The sequence below is a fragment of the Zea mays genome, chromosome 4 (assembly GCF_902167145.1).
Source record: "Zea mays cultivar B73 chromosome 4, Zm-B73-REFERENCE-NAM-5.0, whole genome shotgun sequence".
NCBI lineage: Eukaryota > Viridiplantae > Streptophyta > Magnoliopsida > Poales > Poaceae > Zea > Zea mays.
In genome coordinates, this window is record NC_050099.1 from 41,800,928 (window position 1) to 41,817,319 (window position 16,392).

The window sequence follows — 16,392 nt, forward strand, 5'->3', positions numbered from 1 at the left end:
AGATATGAGGCGTGAATTGTTGGTGCTGAACTCTATATATAATATGCCCATGATCAGTCACGAGTGGTGAGGTGCTGAATTATTTTATGCTAGCTTCAAAGATAGAGTCGATATGTGTAGTCCTAGGAAAAAGAAATATTTGAGATTTTGGTTGACCACAACTCTAGCTAGACCGAGGGTCACGGAGCCGGTAATTAGCGCCGGCTACACTGGTTTTGCATTTGGAAAAAAAAACTGTAATTTTTGAAAACTTTTGATGCCAATTTTTGTATAAATATTATGGAATATTTGAAGACTTTCTGCTCAAAGCAAAATTTAAAATACGCAACGGATTCAAACTAAAAATCATAAAAGTTTCGGAAAAATACAAAAGAAAAGAAGAAGAAGACTGATATATCGGCTTTAATCGCTCCTCAAAACCGATAAATCGATGTGTAGAAATGATTAGCCGGCGATCTAGAAGGAGCTAGGGTTTGATGGATTTCATGTGGGTGCACTGATATATGCATGTGTGCTCCATTGTTTTTTACGGTGAACACACCTGATAAGAACATATATTAATCATGGAGCTATACATTAACGAATATAGTACTAGCACAAAATTAATTAGATCTGTAGGCATGTGAATGGCCATTGGCCAACACAAACACTGACGGCGATCAGAGCACACAGCGTCGGTCTCCCTGGTGCCTCCCGATTGCAAATACTCCGGCTGGCCGGCCGCCGGCGATGGATGGAGGAGGATATGATCGCCACCGGTCGTCTTCCGGCCAGGCGGAGCATATCATATGTGCCTACTGCATGGCCAGAGGGGCTACATGCATGATCGATCAAGTAAAACTGTTTCAGCCATAAATCGGTAAATGACATTAGTATCGGTTGCAACCGCTACTAAAGCTCCAGTCATTTAAATTATGTTAAGGTCTAGTTTGGTTACTAGAGTATTGACTCCAATCCACATGTATTAAAGTGAATTGGAATGTAATTTAGTTTAAATTACACTCTAATCCATTTTGGATTGGAGCAATACTAGAGTACCCAAACAAAGTCTAGAAGGGTTCCTTTCCTTAAATTCAGTACTGAATTTTTAAGAGATGGAAGCCTTACTGCCGGCCATACTTAGTGTTGGGACCATGCTTCATCGCCGAAGGTCCTGCAGGAAGAAACAGCTTCGGCTGAAGCTGTCTGTACGTGATGCCGAAGGGTGCCGTTCATGAGGCTTCGGAATTACAAACCGACTTAAAGATAGAATGACCTTTTAGACCATAAGAGTTTGAGTCGTTGTTGTAAACTTTTATGAGGGGTATGATTGTAATTGCTCACAGGCTGTGTCAAACAGTATTCCTTTACTGTTCACGCATTCCTGTAATTGCAATCACATCACTCGGAAATTATTCTTTGTCAAGGCAGAGGTATAAATGTATCTAAACATTATATTTGAATACATCAAACTTATATAATGTATAAATGATGTTGTTTACTTCTAATTTACTTGTCTTTAATGCTTTATGTCTTCGTGTTATTTTATATTACCTCTGAGAGTTCAATTACGAAAATACAACCTTCGTAATTGTGTCATTATAATCTTCGTTCGAAGTTCATTAAATCCTTGGGGAAATAATGCTTCAGCGGACGAAGAACATTAATATTTAACATTTTATGTTGCCTTGTTCTTAATTCATAGCATTTGAGAACAAGTCCCCAACATTGGCGCCCACCTCCGGTGAACTCACTTCCACTTTTCTGAGCTGATGGCTTCGTTCAACATTCAAGATGGAGCTGCTTCGGCTCCAAAGCTGGTACTCCCGATAACAGGCGGTTCATGCTCAGAGCCAGCCAACAAGAAGCAGAAGAAGGAGGCACAGAGAAGGGTACAACATGTCGGGGTGCAAGGACCCTTCATCAAGTCAAGATGGTCTCATATTCCTATTACCTTCTCCCAAGAGGATCTTCAACTCAAGGATTACCCACACAACGATGCTATGGTTATCTCTTGTGTTATCAAAGGATTTCTGGTCCACAATGTTTTGGTTGATACAGGCAGTGCAGCTGATATCATATTTGCTAAGGCCTTCAGACAGATGCAAGAGCCCGAAGATAAAATTCTTGATGCCACACATCCCCTTTGCGGCTTCGGAGGAAGGCAGATTGTAGCACTCGGCAAAATCTCAATGTCAGTGACCTTCGGATTTATCAACAACACAAGGACTGAACAAGTTGTGTTTGATATTGTTGACATGGAATACCCTTACAATGCAATCATTGGTCGTGGTACTCTTAATGCCTTCGAAGCAATTCTGCATCCAGCTTACCTTTGCATGAAGATTCATTCGGACCAAGGGCCCATTGCTATTCATGGAAGTCAAGAAGCTGCCAGAAGGGCCGAAGGAAATTGGACAGACTCAAAAGCAATCCATAATATAGATGGAACTAAAGCTTGTGAGTAATACAAGTTCAGAAGGGAAAAAGCTGCTTCGGCTGATCAGCCGAAGCCCATGCTCTTATGTGAGGATATAGCAGATCAGAAGGTGCTATTGGGATCTCAATTGTCTGAAGAGCAGGAGAAAACCTTGATAAGGTTTCTGTTCAACAATAAAGATGTTTTTGCTTGGTCAGCTAATGATCTTTGTGGAGTTAACAGGGATGTTATTGAGCACTCGCTCAATGTTGATCCATCCTTCAGACCCAGAAAGCAGAGGCTTCGGAAGATGTCTGATGACAAGGCCGAAGGTGCTCGGAATGAAGTGAAAAGACTCCTCAGTGCCGGAGTTATTAGAGAGGTAAAATACCCAGAATGGTTGGCTAACATTGTTATGGTGAAGAAGGTCAATGGTAAATGGAGAATGTGTATCGATTTTACTGATCTCAATAAGGCCTGTCCGAAGGACGAGTTTCCATTGCCAAATCGGCAGCCCAGAGGCTGCCTATACCTTCGGAAGTATTTTTCGAAACAATAAAAGCACCTTCGGTCGAGCTTCTTGAAAGAGCAATCCTTAACATATCCCCTGTTTATAGCGAAGATTGGAGAACTGAGATCGTCTCTTTCCTCCAGGGTAATTTTCTTTCAGACGACGAAGCTTATAACAGGAGAATAGAAGCAAGAGCTCGACCATATGTCATGATAGAAGGGGAGTTATACAAGCGGTGGGGTCTGTTCCCCATTGCTCAAGTGTTTATCCAGATCCGAAGGTATAGAATTAATGAAGAAAATACATGCAGGCCTGTGTGGATCTCACATTGGATCTAGGCCCTTGCTTGGGAAAGTTTTTCGCCAAGGATTTTATTGGCCAAAGGCAGCTTCGGATGCAGCGGATTTAGTCCAAAAGTGCGAAGGTTGTCAGAAATGTGCAAGAGATCAAAAACAACCTTCGTCTTTAACTCAATTAATAGATATGCTTCGATTCTGGCACAGTACTGTTGACTGTGCGAGCTTCGGACTCCCCCCTGAAATCTCACTGTTGGTGGGTCTGTTGGCTCCCTTCTGGCTGCTGGCCCCGTGGATATACAGGTTGTAATGGTGGCGGAGGTGGAGGCTGTTGCCATGATGCCTGTGGCTGGCTAGCTGAGGCAACAGAAGCTGCAGGATGGTTACCCACATACTCTGGTATGTAGGGTGAGTGATACGAAGCAGTGTGCATGACCTGCTTCGGCTAGTTCTATTGAGCTGCAGCTTCTGCTATTTCCTTCTGTTTCTGAATGGTGACATGGCACATCCTTGTAGTATGGCCCTTCTCCTCACCACAGAATAGGCAATAAATTTTTCTAGGCTGATCCCCAAACCTTCCTCCGAAGCCCCTGGCGCCTCTGCCTCTTGGAGCTGGCGGCCGAAGATAGCTTTGTTGCTACCCCGAAGCTTGCGAGGAATATTGTGGCCTCTGTTGCTGACTTCCTCTGTCGTCATTTTGGGTGGAGTGGATTGATCTGACGTGCCTTGAGTGTATTCTCCCTCTGAAGCCCCTGGTCATCTCAGAGAACCTATAAGCTTTCTCCCTTCTTTGACGAAAGTCATTGTCAGCGCGGATGTATTCATCCATCTTTTGAAGCAGCTTCTCCAAAGTCTATGGAGGCTTTCTAGCAAAATACTGGGCAGTAGGTCCTGGACAAAGCCCCTTGATCATGGCCTCAATGACAATTTCATTGGGCACTGTAGGCGCTTGTGCTCTCAGTAGCAAGAACCTTCGGACGTATGCCTAGAGATACTCCTCGTGATCTTGCATGCATTGAAACAGAGCCTGACACTAGTACAGATAAGCTCTATACTGACGGTCCTAAACATATTTACAGTGACGTTTTTCGTAACCGCCAGTGCTAGAGGTCAGTAGAAATCACCATTTTTACAGGCGGGTAACTGAAGACCGCCAGTGAAAATCGATTTTTACTGGCGGTCGACGTAATAAAACCGCCAGTGCAAATCGTTTCCAGAAAACATAAAACAGATTTTAAAAATAGTAAAAAAATTTATTTGTATTAGGACCACCCCACCCCACCCGCCCCCGTCGAAGTCGCAAGTCGCGGCATTTTTCGCGCGCTACGCGGTTGTGAGGAATCGAACCGTAGACCTCACCCTCGCGCGTACCCTCCACTACCACTCCGTCTATGACATGACTTGTGTCTAGTTTGTAGTTGTTTTCTCCACATATTACAACCATTTGAGTGTAAATTGCTTATTTGAGACCCTAAACGAATTCAAATAAAAAAGTTGTCAACTACAAAGATAAATAACTTTTGAAGTTCTACAACTTTTATTTTGACACTTTTTTCATCCGAGGTAGTTTGCAAAATTTGAATTTTAAATTTGCCATACTTAGATTCAATTTTTGAGAACCGAAATGAGTTCAAATAAAAAAGTTGTCAACTACAAAGTTTCATAACTTTTAGAGATCTACAACTTTTATTTTAGTGGTTTTATCATACGAGGTCGTTTGAAAAACTCGAAAAATTAAGGATAAAAATGATTTCTAGTGGCGGTTCCTTAAGAAAACCGCCACTAGAAATCGTATTTCTACTGGCGGTTCCTTAAGAAAACCGCCACTACAAATCATGGATTTCTACTGGCGGTTTTCTTAAGGAACCGCCACTAGAAATACGATTTCTAGTGGCGGTTTTCTTAAGGAACCGCCACTAGAAATAGCACTTGCATGTATGGCTATAACAATTTATACTTTTAAAAATGGATACTTATTTAGACCTGATAACCACATTCAGCTAGCTTAGCAGGAGGGAGAATGCTAACTCATAATGCCTTGTAATTACTGGATACTGATGAACCAGCGGAGCCATACCTCATTGATATTCTCAAGTAGCTCTGACAAACAAATTAGGGGACATGACAAACAAATTAGGGGACACTACCTCTACGTATCTGCACAAGGGCCCAAGAGAGGTGGGGCCCGGCCATAGGAACGGAGCTCTCAGCTCCCACACCGTGCACCAGTGAATGCGAGCAGCTGTTCTGGCCTTCCAGTAATCCGATCTGCATGCAGTGTGATCCAGGATTCACGTGGATAAGGATGAAATCAAGAGAGCGCTAGCTAGGATCACACGCCAATAGCACAAGGAAGGAAGGAATGAGCGAGCGAACCTTGAGGAAAACATCGCCGACGGGCTTCTTTGTGTGGCTCTCCATCGTTGGTCGCAACCCCCGCCACCACCCTCACTCGTCGCACATCGCGCTGTGGTCACGGTCGGGGCTGCCCTTCCGTCCGGTCGAGCGGTCGAGCATGGGGCGATCAAGCAGGACTCGAGGAGGAGGTAGCTATTTATGGCAACGGATCAGGGTAGCGGGGTCGAGTGTGGGTTGTTGGCTTGTTGCGTCCGTGGGCGTGGCAGGCGGGGGGTGGGGGCGGGCGGAGGGATCATGAGCTAGAGGGGGAGATCGTGGAAGGAGTGGGCAGTTTGGAGGGAGATCGTGGGGGATTCCTTTGCGCGGGCGTTTGGCAGTGAGCGGGTGCTCCTGAGATGGCTAAGTTCGACGATGAACAGGAGAGCACGGGACGGAGACGGCGCTAGCAGGAAGAGCTAGAGGGCGAGGGATCGCTGGGCAGAGAAAGCAAGGGAGACTGACCCTAAAGCCAAGCTAGGTCAGGGTAAGAAGCGTGAGACCTCCTGCTAGCTACTTGGGCCGCACCAAAGAAACACAGCCCACGCGACCTATGTCGTCGTCACGGCTTGCACATTTTTATGACCATACCGGCCAGCCAACGTAGCTTCTACCGGCTTATAAGCCTTCCTTCTTCAGAGAAAGCAATCGTGGTCAAATGCTCCTGCCAGTGTCAAATTGAGGCAACTTTTTGCGCGAGCAGACGTGGGCCTGGTGTGTGCAAAACTAAGGGTGGCTGTCACGTGGGCGCTCGTAGTCTGCAATGTGGGCCCAACGTCCGAAGTGTGTGATGGCTTGCACAGTAGGAATGGCTGAATGGGAATGGGGGATTTTGTCACATGGGACCGGAGTGCCTCAGTAGTTGCTCTACGTCCCGCGTCACAGAATGTGATGGTTTGTCAGACAGGGACGAGGGAAAAACAGGAAATGAAAAAAGGCAGAACAGAAAATGGCAGGCTACCCTTACAGCCTTAATAAGTAGTAGAGATATACATGTCGTACAAGTACAAGCTAAATATACGCAGAGATACAAAGAGAGTAAAACATGAGCGATCCTCAAACTTACACGTTGTATCACTTAAATCTCCGAACTCAGAAAACAGAATACAACTCCTAAACTTTATAGATCAATGTAAAAATATTCAAACCAGATTTGCTCAGACTAGATACCGACAGCGTGCCACATTTGATCCTCTCCCACTGCGTCAAGGCATGCTACTACTCTATACTCTATATAGCATGGGGATTGTCGATTAGCTAGCTAGTGACTAACTGTCAAGGCATGTATAGATATATACGGGATCAGGTATATATATGCGGTACCTAGATGTTATGGCAAACTTTGCCCCCGTCTTCAAAACATGCATATGCATGGCTCAGTGGCCCCTATCTAAGCAGCACAGCTAGGGGTGATAATGGATCATAATCCAAATGCCTCTTTATAAAAAGGTAGGGCACCTAAATAATTTTAGTTCAAAAATTGATAGGAATAGGATCCGATCTTAATCCGATTCGATCCTTAAAGTTTTTAGTGTAAAATCTAGAACTCATTATCACCCCTAAGCACAGCACCATGACAGGCTAGCTTCTTCTTGTAGCCTCATGACACCTGCTGGCTGCACTACCATGCATATATCTAGGATAGAGGACTAGTGCACAAAACACCATCTTTCTTGCACATTATGATATTATTTATTTATTTATCGCTTCATCAAGATGCCTTCTTCCTCTCTTAGTTACTTCCACAGTTCCACTTCACCTCCTCCTCTCCCATTTCTTGCTATTGATATTGCCAGCTCTCCTCCCCATTCCCCTCGCTCTCACTTATGTGACCACTCGTGGGCTCCCCTCTCTTCTCTCACTCCATAATGTCCCTCCGAGGCGAGACAGCAACAACTGCAGCATCATCTGCTAGCAGCGTAGCTAGCTAGGTTTACATACAACTGCACTTGGGAGCTATCTGAGAGGAGCTCGTCTATTACACAGTGTGTGGTCGCTGTACCAAGGCAGCTGGCTGCAAGTGGTCGCCGAGGGCGGCGCTGTGTCCGTGTGTCGGCGGCCGGCATGAACAACATTACGCAGCACAACTCGAGCAGCTCATGGGATTTGGACATGAGCCTCGGCACCCACCACCACCCTCTCCTCTTCGACAGCCACCCCAACCCGGGGCCGCCGCCGCCGCCGCCATTATCCTTCCACCTCTCCTCCTCCTCCCACCACCCTCCGGCGCCGCATCCTGCACACCACCATCCCAGCTTGGGTCCTTCGCTGTCTTCCTCCCTCTTCCCACAACCACCGCACCACCACCATCATCGGCTCCACCGCCTCGGCCTCGACATCGACGACCCTTCCTCCCATTCCCACGGCCACCGCGGGAACGACGAGCTGGAGGAGATGCGGAAGCAGCACGAGGCGGCAGCCGAGCACGTGGACGAGGAGCTCGGCGCCATGAAGGAGATGATGTACCGGATCGCGGCCATGCAGCCGGTGGACATCGACCCGGCCACCGTCAAGAAGCCGCGCCGCCGCAACGTACGCATCAGCGAGGACCCCCAGAGCGTGGCGGCCCGGCACCGGCGCGAGCGGATCAGCGAGCGCGTCCGCGTCCTGCAGCGGCTCGTGCCCGGCGGCACCAAGATGGACACCGCCTCCATGCTCGACGAGGCCATCCGCTACATCAAGTTCCTCAAGCGCCAGGTGCAGGAGCTCCAGCACCCGGCGCACGCGGCCGCCGGAGCAGGAGCCGGGCCCAGCGTCTCGGCCGTGGGCGGCCTGCCGCTCATTGACTGGGCCGGGCTCGTGAGGCCCGTCGACATCCACGGGCCGACGTCGCCATCGTCCTCGTCGTCCATGGGCGGCGCCGGCGCCCACGCCGCGCTAGGGTTCGGGTTCAGCAGCGCCGGCGGCCAGAGCAGCCATGGAATGCACTGAGCGATCGAGCGAGGAGCAGGGAAAACTTTATCGCCGATAACGTATCCGATAAACCCGATTTTCCCGTTTATCGCTGGGCTCCGATTTTTTTACATACCGGCCAAAAATTTCGGCCCATTTTGAATTTTGGCCCAAATCAGAGATCCCGCGCGAGCTAGGGTTTGCACAGGCATTTCTTGCAGCCGCCGGACGAGTCACATTCACATTCACTGTTTCACATTTCTTCCCAGTTCGTTTTCCTTCACACCCGACGCCGCCGCCCGTCCTGCTCGTGCCTCCGTCAAGAAGAAGCGAGCTCGGAGCCTCGGACCCGGACCCGGCGCACCTGCTCCCTGCCGCCACCGCGCCGGTACGTGTCTCTGTTCCCCGTTACGCCGCATTGCCGCTACGTTGCAGCTACATCGATCTCCCAGCTTAGAGGGGAACGGGAGGGTCAGCGGTGTGACGGCACTACGGCAGTATGTGCCTCACCGACAACAGCTTCAACTACCTGCCGCAGGGGACGTCGTGGACCGCCTCATCGCGGATTGGCGGGCGACTGCGCGGGCCGGCGCCACGGACGCGCAGGGGCGCAGGGCTACTTCGAGGCCGACTGGCCGAGCTCGTCCACGGCGAGTACAAGGTCACTGCAAGCCACCTGGCGCTCAACAGCTCCATCAGCCACCCGGCGCTCAACAGCTCCTTCTCCCGGAGCGTCAAGGTGGAGCTGGGCTCAGGGACTGACCACAACTTCATTGACATGCAGGACTGGGTGCGCCGCGAGGAGTGGCGAGAGCAGCGGGACGTTGAAGAGCAGTGGGAGGTTGGCGGGCGAGGTGCGCCGCGTTTGATTAGGTTCGCCATGATCCACTGCAGCGCCGCTGTCATTTTTTTATAAATAGAAATATTAAAAGTAGATGCTTGCTTTCTGGTTAATATACAATTATTTGAGTGATTGTAGAAAGTTAGAAACACAACATGGCATTTGAGGTTGAGGAAGACGATGCACATCCTAGAGGGCGTTCAAATGCAACTGTGATAGACGAACAAGGCGATTGCCATCGCAAAGGAAAGAGTGTCATTGGAGCATCATCAAGTGACGTTGCTGGTATGAGCACAATGCCTGAAAACACGGTTGAGGTGGTCACACAAAATGGTAGGTACATGTTAGTGTATTTTTATGTGATGGTCAATAAAAAAATCATTGTTTATGGTATTATACTCATGCACTTTTAAAATATTGTGGTCTTACACTGCAGGGAGGCGTGTGAAATTAAAAGGAGGCATTGAGAGCCCATGGAGCCATGGTGAGCCTTATGGAAATGGTTTTAGTTGTAATTATTGCACTAGTCGTATCAAGGGCGGAGGTGCGACCCGTCTAAGAGAGCATTTGGGAGGATTGCCTGGAAATGTGGCTGCATGTATTAATGTTCCACTTAATGTTAAGGCAATAATGACTGATCAAGTGGCTATTCGGAGAATAAGGAGGCGGCGAAACAATGACCTTAGACACTATGTTGAGCGAGAGGTTAGAGAATCAAATAAAGGATTAGGGACTTCGAGTAAAGCAAGAATTCCTCTAGATGAAGAAGGTCAAATACAGATGGCATTGAAAGAGTCATTGAGGGAATATGATGAGGAGAGGTTCTACCGAAGTCCAAGTGGTAGTAGGTCTGCAAGTTGTTCTGCTAATCAACAAACTAGACTTGACAGGTAAATAATTTGTTTTTAGTTATTTTGTGTTTTATTTAACAATCTTATTTGTGTGTTGACTACTTTTTTTATGGATGGATAGGTTCTACCGAAGTCCAAGTATTTCACAGGGTCCTTTTGATATTGATCTGGCACATAGTAGGGCACAAGCACAGCCTCGGGTGGATATCATGCTTAGGGGCGGTAGCAGAGATAAGCTAGGAAAAGCATTGGCGAAGTGGTTTCACGCCAATGATATTCCAGGAAGAAAAGCAGATTGTCCATATTTTCGATCAGCCATTAAATTGGCACAAGAATGTGGACAAGGGGTGCACATCCCTAGTGGAAAGGATTTAGATGGCAAATTTTTGGATATGAACTATGAAGATATGGAGGCTCACATGGCCAAATTCAAGGATGATTGGAAGGAATATGGTGTTACTGTCATGTGTGATTCATGGACAGGTAAAATATGATGAATTTTCATATGCTAACATTTTCTTATATGGTGTTACTGTCATGTGTGTTACTTATATTTATATACTTGATGTTTTAGGTCCTACCATGATGTGTATCATTAATTTTATGGTATATTGCAATGGAAGGATGTTTTTTCACAAGTCTATAAATGCAACTGGCCGTGTTCAAAATGCTGAATTTATTTATGATTGTATTAGAGAGGTGGTTGTTGATGAGATTGGGGTGAAGAATGTCATTCAAATTGTTACAGATAATGGGTCCAACTATAAGAAGGCATGTCGACAGCTCATTACTCGGTATCCGCACATTACATGGCAGCCCTGTGCAGCTCATACAATTAATTTGATGCTGAAAGATATAAGTCGCTTTTCTGAGGTCTCTCAAGTAGTGGACGATGCAAAAAGAATTTGTAGATTCTTCTATAACCATAACAGGTAAGTGTATATATATATTTGATAAACATATATCCAATACTTCTATATTTGTGTTTAAAGTCTATTTTTGTACTTGCAGGCTTCATGCTATGATGAGGGAGAAAATTGGTGGAGAGTTGATTAGGTGGAATGCTACTAGGTTCGGCACCGTCTTTATCTTCCTTCAGAGTTTCTGGGATAGACAAGATAAGTTTATGCAATGGATGGTGTCTGATGATTGGAAAAACAACGCATGGAAAGATGAAGCAGATCATGCATTTACTTATGATTGTTTGTTAAATAGAAGATGGTGGAGTGACATGGAATTGGTGTTGAATGCTGTCACACCAATTTATACTGTGCTTCGCTATGCTGATCAACAAAAAAATGCAACTATAGCTGGATTTCTTCCAAAGATAATGACAGCCATGGCTCAAATACGTGGTAATTTAAGTAAAGAGAAAGATCTTCTTGATAGAATAGTTGGAGTGATCAAGAAGAGACTAAAATATATGGTTGATGATACTCTCATTGTTGCAGGTAAGAGATGAAATGAGAATTGTTCAATTTATGTTCTTTTTTGTTGAATTTGTTTCTAATAATAATCTTGCTTCTTTCTCTAGCTGGTGCACTTGATCCTAAAACATTATATATGACTAAGCTTTCAAGAAAATCATCTACTAGACATGCAGTTACATTGGCTCTTAAGAAGCTTGCAAGCTCATCTAAGATTGCATCTGCTGCAATTGAGCAATATGCTTTTTTCTGTGAAAAAAGAGGATTATTTGCAGGGGAGGAAGCCGAACGTTCAGCAACTAATGGACGCATGAGTGCAGGTTTTTACTTGACTCATTATTATGCCTCTTTGGTGGTGGCCTTTCAATTTTAGTACTTTTATTAAATGGTCTGTGTTCATTTTTTGTAGCTGAATGGTGGAGTGCATATGGAGGAGAGCACAAAGAACTACAAATGCTTGCACGTCGGATTGTTTCACAATGTCTATCCTCTAGTGGATGCGAGCGAAACTGGAGCACATTTGCATTGGTCCATACCAAACTGAGAAATCGTTTGGGTTATGAGAAGCTCCACAAATTGGTTTATGTCCACTACAATTTGAAATTACGCATCCAACATTTCGAGAATGACATGCAAAGTCTTCAAGAAATGCAAGTCTTCAAAGATACTGAGTTAGATCCATATAGTGTTATGATAGATTGTGCTATGTATGATGAAGGTAACCCAATCATGGATTGGTTGTGCAACTCAAGGAGTGAGTCTACGCCTATTCTTGATGAGTATGATGACAATGAGCTTGAATCCCCAATCCCATCTAGAGTTCTCATGGATGAGTTAGGAATGGATGTAGAAGTGACCGCATTGAAGAGGAAGCTTGATTTTAATACAAGAGAAGGTAAGAAGAAAAGAAAGGCAGGACTTGTTGATATTGAGGAAGAAATTGAGGATGATGTTGAGTCAGATTCTTCAGATGGTAGCCCAATAAATGTTGAATTATGTGATAGCAGTTCAGATGATGATGGCACAGGTATTCTATGCGAGTAATGAACTTTCAAATTCTTTGATAATTTTAACAACATATAACTATTGTAATTTTTTATGGTCTCAAAGTAGGTGATGAGTTTGGTGACGAATGGGAATTTAGAGGACCTAGTGGTGGTGGAGCATGTGAAGTTGGACCTAGTGGTGGTGGAGCATGTGATGTTGGACCTAGTGGTGATGGATCAAGGGATGGTGAGTGGGTTTTCCATTTAGATTGGACTATAACATATTGAATTACAAAAGGTAGATAGAAAACATGTTGAGACTTGTATTTATGTTTGTAGGTGCTATGCATGAGCAAGCAGCTCCAAATCCTCCACTTCGTCCAAGATCAACAAGGCTAAAGAAAGTCCCTGTGAAGGAACTTTATAAGGTTAGACAAACATCTAATCTTTGTATATGAACATCGAATTACAATTTAGCGACTGACTATAAACATGTCAACATTCACAGTGACAAGTGATCAAAGCCTCTCCAAAGACTATGGAGGATTTCATTGTCATATTTTCAGCACATGTCTTTGCCTTATTTTGGACTTTTGATTCATGTGTGAACTATGAATGGACTATGAATGTGTGAAACTGTGAACTATGAATGTGTGACTGTGAACTATGAATGTGTGACTGTGAACTATGAATGTGTTAAACTGTGAACTATGAATGTGTGAACTATGAATGTGCTAATGTGTTGTTTTATTTTGTTAAATGTCTAGATATAATCTACATGATATTCTAGATAAACTGGCATTTTTTTTTAAATTTGTGCCGAAAAAATTTACTTATCGCCGATAGAAATCCGATAAACCCGATAATCCTGTTTATCGCCAACCTCCGATATTTTTTCCCTATCGATAGAGTAAACCTTGGCGAGGAGAGGAAATTCGATAGTGGTAGGAGCTTCCTTTCCTTTCCTTAATTTGTACCGGATCGGATTAACTAGCTAGGAATCAATATAGTCTGTCTCTATCGATCAATGGTGGCGTGGTGTGGTGGTGGATCGATGGATTGGTGGATGGAGATGATGAACTATAGAGAGATCAGAGGTAATTTTGATCTGATCGTAATTTAATCATTCTGGGTAGCTAGCTAGCCAAGCTCTCTTGTTATTATCGACTCCATGTATGGATGCGTTCTCCTCTCTAGCACGGTGCGGTGTTGAGCCATGTTTTTACCATCAAATTAAGTAGACTGGTCAATATAATTAAGCTTATTATATAGCTAGGGTTTGTGGCAATTTTACTGCCCCTTCTTCGTCAGCTCGTCGTCTTCATCAGTCCATATATAAGCGAGCTAGGCCAGGTTTGTGGCTGTTCTTTTAATTTCTCCCCCGCTCCCTGATTAATTATATACACATATCCCTGAATGCCCATCATCATATATGTAATATATCTTTAGGAAATTTCAACCAGCAATATGTAAGGAAGGAACAGTAGTAATCGCATGCATGATGTGTTGTTGTGTCGTTGTACACTAGCTACTAGCTAGCATTGCTGACCGACTTGTGTTGCTGTACTAGATAGCTCCTTCAGTCAAGCATGAAGGAAGAGTGAGATGATGAGAGGTATATACACTAGTAGTCGTAGTAGATATGAGGCGTGAATTGTTGGTGCTGAACTCTATATATAATATGCCCATGATCAGTCACGAGTGGTGAGGTGCTGAATTATTTTATGCTAGCTTCAAAGATAGAGTCGATATGTGTAGTCCTAGGAAAAAGAAATATTTGAGATTTTGGTTGACCACAACTCTAGCTAGACCGAGGGTCACGGAGCCGGTAATTAGCGCCGGCTACACTGGTTTTGCATTTGGAAAAAAAAAACTGTAATTTTTGAAAACTTTTGATGCCAATTTTTGTATAAATATTATGGAATATTTGAAGACTTTCTGCTCAAAGCAAAATTTAAAATACGCAACAGATTCAAACTAAAAATCATAAAAGTTTCGGAAAAATACAAAAGAAAAGAAGAAGAAGACTGATATATCGGCTTTAATCGCTCCTCAAAACCGATAAATCGATGTGTAGAAATGATTAGCCGGCGATCTAGAAGGAGCTAGGGTTTGATGGATTTCATGTGGGTGCACTGATATATGCATGTGTGCTCCATTGTTTTTTACGGTGAACACACCTGATAAGAACATATATTAATCATGGAGCTATACATTAACGAATATAGTACTAGCACAAAATTAATTAGATCTGTAGGCATGTGAATGGCCATTGGCCAACACAAACACTGACGGCGATCAGAGCACACAGCGTCGGTCTCCCTGGTGCCTCCCGATTGCAAATACTCCGGCTGGCCGGCCGCCGGCGATGGATGGAGGAGGATATGATCGCCACCGGTCGTCTTCCGGCCAGGCGGAGCATATCATATGTGCCTACTGCATGGCCAGAGGGGCTACATGCATGATCGATCAAGTAAAACTGTTTCAGCCATAAATCGGTAAATGACATTAGTATCGGTTGCAACCGCTACTAAAGCTCCAGTCATTTAAATTATGTTAAGGTCTAGTTTGGTTACTAGAGTATTGACTCCAATCCACATGTATTAAAGTGAATTGGAATGTAATTTAGTTTAAATTACACTCTAATCCATTTTGGATTGGAGCAATACTAGAGTACCCAAACAAAGTCTAGAAGGGTTCCTTTCCTTAAATTCAGTACTGAATTTTTAAGAGATGGAAGCCTTACTGCCGGCCATACTTAGTGTTGGGACCATGCTTCATCGCCGAAGGTCCTGCAGGAAGAAACAGCTTCGGCTGAAGCTGTCTGTACGTGATGCCGAAGGGTGCCGTTCATGAGGCTTCGGAATTACAAACCGACTTAAAGATAGAATGACCTTTTAGACCATAAGAGTTTGAGTCGTTGTTGTAAACTTTTATGAGGGGTATGATTGTAATTGCTCACAGGCTGTGTCAAACAGTATTCCTTTACTGTTCACGCATTCCTGTAATTGCAATCACATCACTCGGAAATTATTCTTTGTCAAGGCAGAGGTATAAATGTATCTAAACATTATATTTGAATACATCAAACTTATATAATGTATAAATGATGTTGTTTACTTCTAATTTACTTGTCTTTAATGCTTTATGTCTTCGTGTTATTTTATATTACCTCTGAGAGTTCAATTACGAAAATACAACCTTCGTAATTGTGTCATTATAATCTTCGTTCGAAGTTCATTAAATCCTTGGGGAAATAATGCTTCAGCGGACGAAGAACATTAATATTTAACATTTTATGTTGCCTTGTTCTTAATTCATAGCATTTGAGAACAAGTCCCCAACATTGGCGCCCACCTCCGGTGAACTCACTTCCACTTTTCTGAGCTGATGGCTTCGTTCAACATTCAAGATGGAGCTGCTTCGGCTCCAAAGCTGGTACTCCCGATAACAGGCGGTTCATGCTCAGAGCCAGCCAACAAGAAGCAGAAGAAGGAGGCACAGAGAAGGGTACAACATGTCGGGGTGCAAGGACCCTTCATCAAGTCAAGATGGTCTCATATTCCTATTACCTTCTCCCAAGAGGATCTTCAACTCAAGGATTACCCACACAACGATGCTATGGTTATCTCTTGTGTTATCAAAGGATTTCTGGTCCACAATGTTTTGGTTGATACAGGCAGTGCAGCTGATATCATATTTGCTAAGGCCTTCAGACAGATGCAAGAGCCCGAAGATAAAATTCTTGATGCCACACATCCCCTTTGCGGCTTCGGAGGAAGGCAGATTGTAGCAC

The 16,392-nt window shown here is 44.5% G+C and overlaps 2 protein-coding genes across 5 annotated transcripts; both read left to right on the plus strand.

Annotated features, from left to right (window-relative positions):
* Positions 1-7,663: 7,663 nt before the first annotated feature.
* On the plus strand, positions 7,664-8,538 carry LOC103650836 (transcription factor IND). The gene has a single exon (XM_020552524.3). The coding sequence runs from the start codon at positions 7,664-7,666 to the stop codon at positions 8,528-8,530; it is 867 nt and encodes a 288-aa protein (XP_020408113.2). The 3' UTR covers positions 8,531-8,538.
* A 181-nt stretch (positions 8,539-8,719) lies between these two features.
* Positions 8,720-13,391, plus strand: LOC118476898 (uncharacterized). Of its 4 annotated transcripts, none has more exons than XM_035967248.1 (12): positions 8,720-9,152; positions 9,276-9,364; positions 9,471-9,665; positions 9,769-10,222; positions 10,305-10,666; positions 10,758-11,115; positions 11,195-11,634; positions 11,718-11,930; positions 12,020-12,637; positions 12,724-12,843; positions 12,936-13,024; positions 13,105-13,391. In XM_035967248.1, exons 3-12 carry the CDS (start codon positions 9,488-9,490, stop codon positions 13,105-13,107), a joined length of 2,835 nt encoding a protein of 944 aa, XP_035823141.1. In that variant the 5' UTR covers positions 8,720-9,152; positions 9,276-9,364; positions 9,471-9,487; the 3' UTR covers positions 13,108-13,391. The 4 variants fall into 4 exon arrangements, with proteins under 4 accessions (XP_035823141.1, XP_035823143.1, XP_035823140.1 ...); XM_035967250.1 differs by having other exon boundaries at positions 9,031-9,152; positions 10,932-11,115; positions 13,105-13,383; XM_035967247.1 differs by having other exon boundaries at positions 9,031-9,152; positions 12,721-12,843; positions 13,105-13,369.
* The last annotated feature ends 3,001 nt before the right edge of the window (positions 13,392-16,392 follow it).